The sequence below is a fragment of the Eretmochelys imbricata genome, chromosome 1 (genome assembly GCF_965152235.1).
Source record: "Eretmochelys imbricata isolate rEreImb1 chromosome 1, rEreImb1.hap1, whole genome shotgun sequence".
Classification (NCBI taxonomy): Eukaryota; Metazoa; Chordata; order Testudines; family Cheloniidae; genus Eretmochelys; species Eretmochelys imbricata.
Genome location: NC_135572.1, coordinates 272,274,076 through 272,289,215, shown reverse-complemented (window position 1 = coordinate 272,289,215; position 15,140 = coordinate 272,274,076). Strand labels below are relative to the sequence as shown.

Below are 15,140 nucleotides of genomic sequence, written 5' to 3'. Positions count from 1 at the left end.
AATGAAGGCTCTGAAAGCTGCTCCTTGATTCTTCTCCCTGCTTGTCAGGCAGCAACTTCAAAATGGTTTGTGGTAGGAATAAGTGAATCATGCCTTTTGGAAGATCAGAATTTTTCTTAGGTTTATACAAGGGTTTTATAAGCTCATACTTTACCTTGGTAATTTGCCTTTAAAAACATCATCTGAGTGGATGTCATGTTTTGGGGTGCAATTCAGAGCAGTAAGAAGTTGTATCACTGCCTAACCTGTAACCGGGGGTCCCTTAAATGCTCTACTACTGTGGCTCAGAGCCCAGACACCAACAGGCAGCAGATAAGAATACAGTTCTGTGTGTGCGTGTGCTGGGCAGCTCTGGTTTAGCACTTTGACCCCAGCAGCCTGCCTACAATACAACACCCCCACCCTTGTCTCCACCAGCCTTGGTTACTATTTACAGGGTGATACCAATACACTCCCTGTCCTGAATTTCCCCCAAACCATCTGCCCTTTAGTGTCCAGTCTTCTCCTGGAACTCAGAGAAGTAATAAGTTTCTTTGCGCCTTTAAAGAGACAAAAGCACCGGTTACTACTTAAAGTGGAGTTAATAATTATTCAATTCAAACCCAGCACTAGATTGGTTTAGATTATAAATAAAACAAGCGTATGAACCAAAAGAGAGGTTTTAAGTGAGTTCAAGTTCAAGAGCTGAAGACAAAATGGTTACAAGCAAATAAAAGTAAAATATGCTTTATAGTGGCAAAGGGCTTTCTACACTTGAAACGCTACGGCAGAACAGCTGCAGTGCTGAAGCTACAAGACTGTAGCATTTCAGTGTAGATGCTACCTATGCCAATGGGAGCAGTTCTCCCACTGACATAGATAATCCACCTCCCTGAGAGGTGTAAACTAGGTTGATGGAAGAATTCTTCCATTGACCTAGTGCTGTCTACACCGCAGATTAGGTTGTCTTAACTACTTCACTCAGGAGTGTGGATTTTTCAGAAATATAGCTGGGTCAAGCTACCTTTTTAGTGTTGACCGGAACCAAGGCTTAACTCAACAAGTTACAGCCTTGGTTCAAGGTAGATTTCTTACCAATCTCCTTCTTTCCAGCCATGGCTGGTTTTTTCTCAGTTAGAACCTTTCACCGAAGTACAAATGCTGGTTTCCCTTGTCTTCCTATGTGAAAGATCTTTGGCTAAGCAGGTTTCTCACATATATTCAGTTCCCACAGACTTCAGGTCCCACAGATTTCACTTGGTTGAAGGACTCATCTTTCTCATCTTGCAAGAACTCTGGCCCCTTCTGTCTATCCAGTGATGGATGCCAAGATGGCTTTTTTTCTCTCCTTATATCTTCCCCGACTCACTGTTTTGTCTCCAGATTCAGGATGACCTCATGCTGTTCTTCCTTCCTGTGGGCTTCCCATCCCCCTGCTGACTGGTATGTAAATGGGGCTTCCATTGTTTTTGGTCACATCTTGCTTAATTTCATTAGAGACAGGTAGATACAGTAAAACCTGCCAAGAGCGACCACTCATGGGAGTTAGCAAAAGTGGTCACTTGTAAGAGGTGGTCTCTTTTCAAAGGTTTGCACACCAGAGAGTGGTGGTGTTCCGTGGCCTCTGCAGGTAATCGCTCGTGACAGGTGGTCTTTTTTCAGAGGTGGTCTTTAAAGTAGGTTTTACAGTAGCTGCCTTCCCTCCTGTCTAGGAGAAAATCTGTTTCTCCTTTTGTTGGGTCACAGACTTTAAAGCATAATATCAGTGAGTATTCATAATTCCTCACATAGAGTTAACACATACATTTTACAATATATGAATCACCAATGTGTTATTGGTTATCATAATAGACCTTACTTGATACACTTTTATAATACAGCAATATCACATACAATCAGCTGATTCAATTACTTATCACTTGATGTTCAGACCCCTGCAAGAGGCTCTCTTGCCTACTCATTGGATTGATGGCTTTGTTTACCTTTTATGTAAATGTACCTTCATTGTCTGTGCCAGATGACCAGGCAGCTCAGACAAACAAATACACATTTGTTTGCCCAAGGCAGACTGTGCTTATGCATTGCTTGCCAAACTCATTTTAAGAACTTAATTCTAGCACATATTCATAACTCTTTGTACACACCTTGTACATACATCACACAAGAATATGCATGATCAGTGAATTATTTGTTTTCCAATGATATCTTACATGACCCCTTTTGGATACAGAGTCTGACAAGAGTGTTAGGTGTAGTGAGTATGTCAGGTCTGACAAGAGTTGCTGACACAAAGAGTGAACCACAAATGGGCATCTGTGTCAAAGTGGGTTACTTTAAAAAAAGATGAAAGAGGAGAAAGAAACATAGGTGATGAAGCTCTACTGGCCATAGTGGCTGTTTGACCAAAACCAACAGATAAGTGACTATCTTAACTCAAAGGACAAGGGGTGTTACAGAAAGAAAAATGGAAATCCACATGGTTCAGAGATGCATACAGCTTGTTAAAGGTATGGATAAATTTATACATGATGACTGTTTGCTAGGATTATTTAACTTGTAAAGAAAAGTCAGCAAGACTGGAGTATTCAAACTATGAAGGACACATCGAAAGTGTAGCTGTCCTTCCTTTTTACCCTACCCTAGGATAAAAGAACAGAGTAGTCAATTGATTAAATTAAAGGGCAATAAATTTGGACCACAGTTTTAGTACCTATGAATAATTCTCATTCACAATTCGAAATAAAAACAAGTATTGGATGGGGGGGGGTGTATTATTCTCTGGTAAAACTGATTTTCTACATTCCTGTACTACTCCTGATAATGCTAGTGACTGGAAGTCTATCAATTGATATATGTCACTGTTGTTAACACTCTGGATCTTTGCTTATGACATGACTAGAGCTCTCAGCCCATAAAACAGTTTGTAAGGCTGTGGCTAGAGGCTCCAGTTACAGCTATCTGCACATTCACATGAAGGGTGTCAAAACAAGCCCCACGGAATCAGACGTACAACTTCCATTATTGATAATGGGAGACTGCACAACTCATTCTCTTTGTTAAAACTTCCCACTCAATATAAGAAAGTGCTGTATCAAACAAATGATCATGCCTCCTCCATCATACCATGGGCCAGGCATATAGGTACAGAGGTGTTCATCTGCACATTTTAAATTTTAAGAAGTGTTTATATATTTGAAATATTACGTCCTCACCTCTTCTTCGGTCAAGGACAACGGCAAGAACTGGAGTTGTATGAAAAGAGATGTCACATATCTATAATATGGGCTGCAGATTTTTCCTCCCCTAAGGAAGGGGGAGCAGAAAACTTTTTTGCTATAGAGAAGCCAAGCAAATTTGGGATCCTAGAGAAAAGTAAGAGACATTAAATATGTTTTGCTGCAAAGTTCACCTTTAAACCATTAATCAAGAGGTGAAAGTCTCCATTATTCCCATTACTAGTAGTCTTCTGAGTGATCTGGTTCCTATAATAATTTCCAAAAATAATGTGATTTTGATTTAACTCCTTTTCCTCCCCTGCAGTTAATGTATATTAGAAAGGGGTTGATAGGATGTGAGGGAGAGATATTCCTAGTGGAATTCTGCATCACTGCACATGTGCAGAATTCATGTCCCTCACAGATTTCTTTGCTTCCCCACAGAAAAATGACTTCTGATGAGGAAGCAAAGGGAAGCCTCAAGAGTGGTCATGTGCCCCTCCCCAGCAGCACAGGCAGGTCAGTTTGGGCTCCTGGAGCAGCCAGTAGAGACATAAATCACCGCCGGCGGAGGGGGAGGGGGCTGGCCAGTCTTGTGTGTGATAAAGAAAGACACTGTGTCCCTCTCACATGCTATTGTGGCACGCTTGGCATGGAGGGGCAAGGCTTTGGGTTGTTTCTGACGAAGCAGGTGTGGGGCAGTCTCTGTCCCCTCAGGCAGAGCAGAGTGTAGCAGCCTCCCTGCTCAGTAAATTGTTCCCATTGTCATTGTGAGGAACTGTCTCAGACTGACGTGTCAAAAGAGGAGATTTTGGAACAAATTGATAAATTAGACACTAATAGTCATGAGGACAAGATGGTATTCATCCAAAAGTTCTGAAGGGACTCAAATATGAAATTGCAGAACTATTAACTGTGGCATGTAATCTATTGCTTAAATCTCTGTACCAGATGACTGGCAGATAGCTAATGTAACGCCAATTTTTGAAAAAAGGCTCCAGAGGCAAATCTGGCAATTACAGGCCAGTAAGCTTAACTTCAGTACTGGGCAAACTGGTTGAAACAATAATGAAGAACAGAATTATCAGACTCACAGATGAACATGATTTGTTAGGGAATGTGCAGCACCACTCAAAAACTCTAACACAGTGGTTCCCAAACTTGTTCCGATGCTTGTGCAGGAAAATCCCTCGGCCCACGCCGCTTCCAGCAGCTCCCACTGGCCTGGAGCAGCGAACCGCGGCCACTGGGAGCAGCGATCAGCCAAACCTGCAGATACGGAAGGTAAACAAACCAGCCAGACCTGCCAGGGGCTTTCCCTGCACAAGTGGTGGAACAAGTTTGGGAACCACTGCTCTAACAGAATGTTTGGAACCATTAGGAAAGGGACAGATAATAAGACAGAAAATATCATAATGCCATGATATAAATCACCGGTATGCTTACCCCTTAAATACAGTGTGTAGTTCTGGTCTCCCTATTTCAAAAAGATATATTATAATTGGAAAAAGAACAGAGAAGGGCAACAAAAATGATTAGGGTTATTGAACAACTTCCATATGAGGAAAGCTTAAAAGACTAGGACTGTTCAGCTTAGAAAAGAGATGACTGAGAGGGGACATGATAGAGGCCTATGAAATCAAGAACGGTGTGGAGAAAGTGAATATGGAAGTGTTATTTACCCTTTCACACAGCACATGAATCAGGTACCCAATGACATAAATAGGTAGCAGGTTTAAAACCTACACAAGGAAGAACTTCTTCACACAACGCACAATTAGCCTGTGGAACTCTTTGCCAGGGGAAGTTGTGAAGGCCAAAAGTATAACTGGGTTCAAGAAAGAATTAGATAAGTTCATGGAGAATAGGTCCAACGATGGCTATTAGCCAAGACGGTCAGGGATGCAACCTCATACTCTGGAGGTCCCTAAACCTCTGACTGCCAGAAGCTGGGAGAGGACAATAAGAGATGGATCACTCTATAATTGTCCTGTTTTGGTTATTCCCTCTGAAGCATCTGGCACTGGTCACTGTGGGAAGACAGGATATTGGGCTAGATGGACCATTGATCTAAGCCAGTATGGCCATTCTTATGTTCTTATGACCTGGAAGATTTTTTATATAAAAAAATAATAAGTAATGTTTCTTCCTGCTTGTTTTTTATGTTAGAAATGTATATCCACTGGAAGATGCTGTTGTGCCAGGGGTCAGATGGAAGGGAGACAGGAAAGAGGAACGGTAGTGATACTCTTCCAACGTTTGACCACAAAATAAGCCCCACCCACCTATCACTCACATTTGATTGTGCAGATGTTCAAACTATGATCACATATGCTCTCTGAACTCCTTGGCTCAGCTCCCTCTCAGTAAGGTCCACATACAACCATGGTTCTGCTTGGCTTCCTTTGGGTGATGCCTGCTGATATTTTGCGCTTGATTCCCCCTGGTGTGAGTTCAGCTAACTTGCTTGGGGTACCTGTAAGGCTCTTTGGGATTAGCTCCTTCTTGACTAGGGACAGGAAAAAATGGCAGTACTCTTCTGAAGCCACTCACTACCGGTGCCAAAATAAACTGTTATTTGCAGTATTGTGCAGCTCTTCATAATATGATATTCCCTCTCCTTTTATACATACTTTGATGAGCAGCAAGTTAACAATGTTGACATTTAAAGTATTATCTTTGGGCATCTGAATTAGCACACATTGAGATGAATGGGTCATGCCTCTTGGAATTATTATTTTGGATTCTGCAAATGTAGGCAGATTTCACTGAATCAGTTAGCCTCAAAAACATGACTCAAGTGTACCTCCACAAACAAAACAGTTAGAGACTTACTTTTGCTTTTTAAATTAAAGTTTATGATTCTGGAAAACAAGCAGGCAGCATGAAAAAAGTGCTGTACCATGCTGTATCACACTCTACCACCATTTACCAGATGAATTGGAGTCCTGGCCATGATTGAAAAACTAGTGAAGTTATAACGTCACTAGAGACAAGAGAATGAAAACTGGGAAAATATTTTTAGTAATTGTGTTTAAAACATTACTTTTTGTTTGGTTTTGACACCTATTTATCTCTCATTTCTAATGAGCGCTTGGGAGAAACATAGCTTTTGTTAAAGAGTGAACATCCTCATCCCTTCAATTAAATTGTGAAGGCTCAAAATATACAATCATGGGATCCTCAAGAAAATCTTTAGTTAACCCAGGGAAGATCAGACTTGATTTTTCTTACACACACACAAACTTCCAAAATTTCATCTATCATAAAATAGTAAAATGGGGCATAAATCTAATTTTTAAAATATCTTTTGCAGGTCTCCTTTGCAGAACCAAGTCTAGAATGAAGTTCAGACACTTTCCTTTGTTCTAGGTATTAGACCACATGTTCTCTTGCAATCCTGCTGTACAAAGAGAAGACTCTATTCTCTCAACTTTCCCAGTGGCACCCCACTCAATTCATTTTCTGGTGTGCTTTTTGTTCTCCCTGAACAGACTTACTCAAGGCTGATCTTAGGTGTCAAGACAGATGCTGACTATGTTAAAATCCACATGAACAGCAATCTGATAATTACATTTTTATAATACAATTGTTTGTACATGTTAAATGACACACTCTCTGCATAAGAGAGACAAAGTGGGTGAGGTATTATCTTTTATTGGCCCAACTTCTGTTGGTGAGAGACAAACTTTTGAGCTTCCACGGAGCTCTTCTTCATCTCTCTGAAAGCTCAAAAGAAGTTGGTCTAATAAAAGATAATACCTCACCCACCTTGTCACTCTAATATCCTGAGACCAACACAGCTACAATAACACTAGATTATCTGTATGACTGTTTCCAAAAATACAATTTTATTTATATGCTCATTTTGACAACAAGTGTGTCCCTACTAAGTGGGTGATGGAAACCCAATCCTATACTATTCAAGTCAGCAGGAGTTTGATCACTGACTTTAAGGAGAACAGAATCAGGGCCATCAACAGTTCAATCTCATCTCAGAAAAGCACATGATCTCCACTGATTGCTCCCAAACCACAGTGAATTTTATCGGTAAAGCACAGAGACTGGCAAGGAAAGTTCTTAATAGTGTCCCAATAGCTTTGATAAAGATTCATTTGCAAAAAATTATGAAGAGTTAAGTATTAATATTATCATTGACCAATATTTAGGACTTACCAATGTGCTCTATTCTATCCCTGATGACCTCACATTGGTGTGGCCAACGTATTAAACTCAGGTGACGTGCAGGAGATATGCCATAGAGATTGCGAGGCTCACGAAGCCGGGGTACCCATCTCCCAGAGTTATATGCCAAGACAATCTGTTTTGTCCTTGGGAAAAGCTGATCACAAATGGAATCTATGTGAAAATGAAAAAATACACTAGTCTCTTCAGTCCTTCAAGTGACAGCACGCAAAGCCAATTGGTCTGAAACTAATGGATAATCCAGTACCGCAGACTGGTTTCATGAATTTACTGTCATCCCACTGAAAAAAAGATCAATGCTGCACGCTATAAATCACCCTGAATTTAAAAAGCTGAGTTAAATGGACAATGGATTACATCTATCACAAAATACATCAAGTACTCTGCTATAAGTAATAAATAGGATAAATATTTCAAGCCAGGACCTTTCATTTGAGTCTTTGTAGATATGTATTAGCATCTTTTAATAGAGTTAGAAAGGATTTGTTTCATGTAATCTGGAGCAAGTCTCTTAGTTATACTTGTTAGGGGTGTTGAATGCAGGAGGAACAGGGGCACAACCAGAATTTTCCTAAGGAGGGGGGCCCAGGTAAGGTCACAGGCCAAGTAACAGAGGTTACATTCTGAGACGTTCACATCTGTGTATAGGGTTCCTCACCTTCATACTGCTGCATGGCACATGTATGTCCTCACTAAGTCGCCATCTCTCCTTCTGGAGAGGGCCCGGAAGAGGTAGAAGAAGTAGCATGAGGAGATTGCAATCCAGGGTTCTAGGAAATGGGAAGTTGGGTCTGGGGGTGGGAAGGGAGGTGGATGAGGAGTTCTGGCCAGTGTCTCTCACCTGGGTCCAAGTCTTGGACCCAGGGAAGAAGTAGTGAATGAAGCTGTCAGCAACTGGCCAGAACAGGGGCAGGAGCACCTCCGGCATGCCACAGACCCAGAAAACAAGGTCACCATCTTCTCATGCTGCCTCCTCCATCTCTTCCACTTCTGGGCTCACTCTGGAAGGAGAAACAGCTGTTTGGCGAGGACTTCTACAGGAATTTGTTGTAGCGCTTGTGGCCAAGGGTGAGTTGGGTCCTGGGCTCATAGGTCCCTCTCTCATTGCACCCCTGGAGGGAATGTTATCTTTTCAAAGTGTTCAGTTTGTCCTGGCTTACTACTTTCTCTGGGTCTGCTTTGTCTCAGCACAACAAATAGAGACTGGGGTAATGCCTTTTCATCTCTGGGGACCTGGGTTCAAATCTAGATTATGTCTAGAGCACGTGGAAAAGAAATTAGTTTAGCTGTCTCATTTTCATTCCCAGTGGATAAATGTTCACATCCTGAAGCCACCACACAATTTGGCAAGATCAATAGTTTCTGATGAAAGGAATGCAGCAACTTCTCACTGAGGTGCATTAGCTGAACAACTGCGTGAGGAAGCATACATAGCTTTTGCTCAGACTACACTTGGCTCTCTTGTCACTTGCATGAGCACTAACCTTCTCATCCTCCCTTGTGACCTTGCAGTGAAAGTGTATGGGAATAAATGGAAGGGTTCTAACCTGTGAAAAATGCACACTGCTCAAGATCTTCTGCCACAAATGGGTTAAAGGGATCTTCATCCTAAAAATAAGACAACAGGATAGGCTCCTCTTGTTTCTATTTAACCAAAAGAAAGCAGCAATAGCATCTGTCCTGGTACCTGTTCTAGAAGGATAAGGGGTTTTCAACAGTGAGATTACTCACTTGTTCATTATTATTATGAAAACACTATATCATAATGAAAACATTTCAGTGGTGGGGGAGAGGAGGACATGCCACTAAGGGAATGAGTTTCAACAAACATTGCAAATATGAGGAACTGACCACTCTCTGCATAACTGATCAGCTTCCATTTGGTCAATTACCTTGACAAATGAGCATGACTAAATACATTTTGCAGGAAATCTGAACAGAGCAGATGCCAACTCCAACCGGCCAGATAAACTATAGGAGACTAGAAGGCTCAGAGGATTGGTAAAGGGATATTTAGTCTTCTCTCTTTGTAAACCAATCTGAAGTTACAGTTATAGCAGAAGTAACTGAAAGTTGTTAGGTTTCAGAGTAGCAGCTGTGTTAGTCTGTATCCGCAAAAAGAAAAGGAGTACTTGTGGCACCTTAGAGACTAACACATTTATTTGAGCATGATCTTTCGTGAGCTACAGATCAAAAATTATAACAAAAAGTTGTTATTAATGGCTGTTCAGAGGTCTACGAAAAATGAGTTTGACAAGTGTTTATATCACAAAAATTCCCAATTCCACACTTGGCACTTTTGTTGCCAGTTTCAGTAGAGAGACCAATGTTTAAAAGAGCCATAGAGAGGAAATTACTGTCTTGACCCTGAAGGTGATTTTGCCAGGTCAAGGTTGGAACATTCTAGCAAGGCAATATGAAGGAGCATGAACTGCTGCTGGTGCTGCCTATCCTGTATATTTTCACTTAATACAGTACTTAGCCTATAGGGCTGTCAGAATGGCACCCCTACCATTAATATCACATTCATGTAAAAAACCCACCTTCCTTCCTGAAATACCTTGGAACATTTCTAACTCTAAAACTGTTTCACAACTGCAGCTGGAAATTCTGATTTATTTGTGGACACTATTTACATTAATATTTTAAATATTGTTAGGAGCTGAGTAAAATCTCATTGAAATTAATAAGTGTAAACATGCCCTTCATTTAAGATATTTGTAAGGAACAGATAAGGGGTGACACCCAAAACAAGGCATAATGGAGTTTGCAGAGAAATAGCACCATGTGGGCAGAGTATTCCACTCATTAGCTATTGTGTGTGGTCAAAAAGACAACCTGGAGTGCAAACAAGAAACTGAGAAAGACTCAGAGGCAGAGCAAGAAAGCCAAGCATCAGCCTATGGCCCTGGCAGAAGGCTAGAAAAAAGGTTTTGAGGTGGTGATGCTGGCAGAATGAAGCTTGGGCCTGGAAGCTCAGAAACTACTCCTTTTGGCTTTGGTTCCTCCTGCCTTTGCAGAAGAACTTTGCACATTCCTTGAAAATAAACAAGGCTGCATCAAAGAAAATACCAGACTATCATCAATTTGTACTCCCAACTGGAACAACCTACAAGGTCCCGAACTTTGACTAGCTGCTTGGATCAAAAAGTAACCATACATGGTTTCTGAAAATTTACCTAGAACAGAAGAATATGATGACAAGATTTTCAGAAATGACTAAATGTGTTTCAAATTTTGGATGCCTACTGGAAACACCTTATAGGGCTTGATTTTCAGATGATTGGTGCTGAGCACTTTTCAAAAATCAGGCTCCTTTACTGTGTCTCAAGTTAGGCACCCGAAAATTGAGATATACAAAATCAGTAGTCACTTTAACATCTCAACAATCCCAAAGCATTACTATTGGGTTAACCCAGCAGCAACTTAGTAGTGTTAGTTCTCTGTACTGGCATGTGGGAGTCCTTGCTTTGATTCCCTGTCATGCTTTCTCAGACAGGGGGCTAGAAATACCTTGGAGAAGTGAATTCACAATCCCCACCCCCAGGGAGAACAGGGTAGGAGGAAGGGTGTTACATTACTCAACAATGTAAAACCATACTGTTCTGAACAATATCAGTGGTGAGCTCAAAGGGGGTTCCACTTAGTTCTGTGCTAAACGTGTGGTTTCAAAACTGGGGTTTATGGATCAACAGTGGTCCACAAAACACTTGTTGGTAGCTGTGGAGAGCTAGCTAGTGACATGGTGTTGTCTCGCCTCTTGCTTTTGGCTGCTAAGCCATTTTAAAATAAGTTAAAACTACATCAGTGCTTTCATATTACTTTTCCATGAAAACAACTGATGTAGTTGCCCCAGGATGTTAATCGCAAATGTGAGAGGAGGTGTGTGTGAGACAATGTCTCGAAGATTCAATCCACCCTACAAAAAAGCATCACATGGGATGTGAAACATTGAGAAAAGCATGGGAAAATATAAGGCATGAGGGAAAAGACAAAACTCTGGACTCCCTCAGAGATGAAGAGAAGAGGAAGTAATTACCATCAGCATCATCACATACATCTCTCAGTTTTGTTGATATGCTATGACATCACTTCACTACATGTTTGCAGTTTGGAAGTAATACAAAAGAATGTTGTATTGGAAAATAGCTGAGAAACCAATCAGACCCCTGTGCAGACCTCAATCCCTGCATAAAGTTTGCTGTAGGACTGGGGACTGTATTTTTACTTTGTGCATTTGATAGTACTCTGTGTATACCCAGTGGCACTGGTAAGTTTTCCCTGTCTGAACAGGATAGTGGAGATAAAAATATTTTAAAAATAGGAAAATGTGGTCATAAACCCACACAAACTGACAGGGAAACTCAGGGGAAGGTGTAATACCTGAAATTACTTTTAACTCTTTTCTTAAAAAGTGGCTAGGTTTCAAGATCACAGGACCTCTTTAAAGTGGGGAACTGGAATCAGATGTCATCAAGTTTGCATAGAAAGCAAATCATATTATATTGATTGGTACATTATAAATAAATAAATAGATACATACAAAAGGATGAAGGCCAAAGGGAGACGTACCGAATTGTATTCATCACTTATTATGCGATTTATCAGCTGCTTATCCTTGTCTGAATCTTCTGACATAATCTTCAGAAATGTGAACATTAAATTGTTCTGCAGACTGTGAAATACATTACAATTTCAAAATGACTGTTTTTACACTCTTTCTACACAAATAAAGGGGCAGCAAGGGTGGGATTCCTCCTGAAATCTCTGCCTTCTATGAAAACAATGAAGAATCCTGTGGCACCTCAAAGACTAACAGATTTATTTGGGCATAAGCTTTCGTGGGTAAAAAACCCACTTCTTCAGATGCATGGAGTGAAAATTGCTCTGTAATTTTCACTCCATTCATTTGAAGAAGTGGGTTTTTTACCCACGAAAGCTTATGCCCAAATAAATCTGTTAGTCTTTAAGGTGCCACCGGACTCCTCTTTGTTTTTGTGGATACAGACTAACATGGCTACGCCCTGATACTTGCCTTCTATGAAAATATTTCTTTACAGTGACAAACAATTAGGCATTATGCCACCAAGAGAGGTAGTCAAAATGCCATCACTAGCTGCATTCAAGGAAAGATTAAAACAAACACTAGAGGAAGCCATAAAAGGAAACCCTTTGGAAAAGAGAATAGAATGGATTATAACTAGATCTCCTGGAAGATCTTTGGGATGGTGTTTACTTTAACCTTTTCTCTAAAAATTTCCCAATGTTGCTAATACCAGCACAACTCCTGCTGTGATAGCAATGGAGATAAAGCTAGAGGGTGGAACTGGAATATAGGCATTAGCAGACTTCCATGCCAGAGAATTCTCTACTGCACTTTCCTCACAGATCCCTCAATAAAGGGAAGGGATGTGGTTGTAGAAGGCAGATGTGCCAGAGCATACTGTGTTCTAACTATTCTGCTGGCCCAAAGAGGGGCACCGCAACAAAGCAGACCTAGGCTGCTCTGACTGATGGCAGGAACTCAAACAGTCCCTGATTGCTTTCAGAAATGGAGCAAACTGTAAAGGTGATACACAGCCATCTTTGCCTCCACACTGAACAGAACTTAGCTTGGCTGCTGCTCGGAATCAAGACCTCTATTTATTTGATTCTCTTTCCCTGTGAAAAGATTCAGATTTTGCAAAGTAGCAGTCAGTTTAAACTGGCATAATTCTTGTTATTTTCACGGTTGCCCCCAGGGTTCTGAACAGCAGCATGAAACAGAACAATTTTCTTTATTTTACTTGGTTGCTGTTTCGCAAAGTTACCAGCTGAAGTGAAGGCCCTGGAGCAGTGTTCTGCTGCTGAGTAAGATGACTCATGGTTTACATTGGGAAGGATTTTTTCTTTTTTTTTGGTGTTAGAAGCTTCCACTTTCAAAAGTGAAATAATAAATTCTGCACAGATTAATAGTTCAGGTCTCAGTGATCCTGGGGGCATCTGGGCAAGTGCGTTTTTCAGACTCTCTCTACACAACTCAGCAGGTTAACAGGGAGAAGGACGTTCAGGGAGGGGAAGGAGGCTTAATTTACTGCCTCTGAATCTTTGTCCACCTCAGATGCCCTGGCTTGGGCTTTCTTTAGCAGCTGGCCACAGGCTGGCGGGCATGTCCCGTATGACACGTCTGACCCTCTCTCAGGGACGTGCTCCTGGAAGTCCCACCCCATCCTGCCCAGACCCCATTCTACCTCCACTACACCATCCACAGCACCCCCAATCTACACTCACCCCGACAGCCCGCCGCACACCCCTCCCCCACTCACCCCGCTATGCAGCCACTCACATCCCCTTCCCCCCTCCATGCCAGTGCCGCTTCCGGGCCCCTGGCCGCGCCCGCCATACCTCAGCCCCGCCCCAGCCCCGCCCCCTCTGGGCGCGCCCCGCCCCGCCCCAGGCCCAGGCGCGGAGCCCAAAGGGGCGGAAATCCCGCCCATGAGCGGCTGCCCGGTTGCCTCAGCAACCAAGTTCTCCGCCCGTCTCGCGAGAATTCTGCCCGCTGCCCGCCCCCGGGATGACCCCGACCCGCGGGGGAGGTGCAGAGGCCACGTGCAGGGGGCGGGGTGAATAGTTCCCAGGCTGTAGTGGGGCCTCTTCCGCCCAGGCCCCGCCTGCCTCGTGTCTCCTCCCCCCTGTGATTGGCCCTCAACGTCCCCCTTTGCCAGGCACCCCGCAGCTGCCCTAATAGGGAGGAGCCCGCGCTTGGAGGGGGGAGCCACCGTCAGCCCCCCCAGGTTGCCTCCAGTTCATACCACTGTCAAACTGGAACAAAGTTGGGGTGTTTCTGGCTTGTGAGCCCTTGGGTTTTCCAGCTTTCCTCTGCGGCTAGACACTTGCTTTAAATGATTCCATCTATAAAGCACGAAAGGGGGGAGTCTCATGTAATCCCCGGGACTCCGGGAGCTGCGGCTTTATGCTACAAGAGTTGGCAACTCTGAGACCAGTCTAGGCTGGGATTTGGGGGAAATCTCCCAATACTGCACTGTATGGCCTCCTGTGCAGCTTCCCTGATGGGTATTGATGGTGGGCGGGGGAGCATTAGTGCAGATTGCTTTTTCCACTGGAGAGCTGAGTTGCAAATAGCAACCCAAACCCCTCATCCCCAGCCCCACCCCAGAGCCCTCAGCCCTCTCCCACACCCCAACTCGGAGCCCCCTCCCACACCCTGAACTCCTTGTTTCTGGCCCCACCCCAGAGCCCACACCCCCCAGCGGGAGCCCTCACTCCCTCCTGCACCCCATCCCCAATTTCGTGAGCATTCATGGCCCGCCATACAATTTCCATGTGGCCCTCAGGCCAAACAGTTTGCCCACCCCTGCCCTAGATCAAAATTTTCACATGGCTCCAGCTGGTTACTAAGCATTTAAAAAACTAGCATTGTAATATAACCCAGAAGAACCAACTAAAATGTTTCAACTAGGGTTTTCATTTGCATGATCAGAGACTGTCCTCGTTTCTCTAGAGCTGAGGCTCAGGGTCATGAGGAATTGAGATTATATAGGTGAGGCAGTGCACAAAGCAGCATAACCTAATGGCTAGAGTGCTGGACTAGAATTCAGGAGACTTGGGTTCTATTTCTGGCTTGGCCACTAGCCTGCTGGTGACTTTGAACAAGTCACTTGACCTCTCAGCCTCAGTGTTCTGATCTGTGAAGTGGGGATAATGATATGGACCAAGGGTGGCCACTTGTGCATTTCAGGA

General features: G+C 42.9%; 1 protein-coding gene across 6 annotated transcripts in view; it reads right to left on the bottom strand.

The window, feature by feature from the left end:
- AGBL3 (AGBL carboxypeptidase 3) overlaps window positions 1–12,070 on the bottom strand; it is a 58,591-nt gene extending 46,521 nt beyond the window's left edge. For all 6 annotated transcript variants that reach the window (XR_013347728.1, XM_077831546.1, XM_077831577.1 and 3 more), the window contains exons 1-3: window positions 11,973–12,070; window positions 8,948–9,008; window positions 7,371–7,553 (exon numbers count right to left, since the gene is read on the bottom strand). Coding sequence is in view for 5 of the 6 variants with exons in the window: in XM_077831546.1 (XP_077687672.1) it covers window positions 7,371–7,553; window positions 8,948–9,008; window positions 11,973–12,059 (331 nt within the window). In the remaining variant the exon portion in view is untranslated. The remainder of the gene's footprint in view (window positions 1–7,370; window positions 7,554–8,947; window positions 9,009–11,972) is intronic.
- Window positions 12,071–15,140: the final 3,070 nt, after the last annotated feature.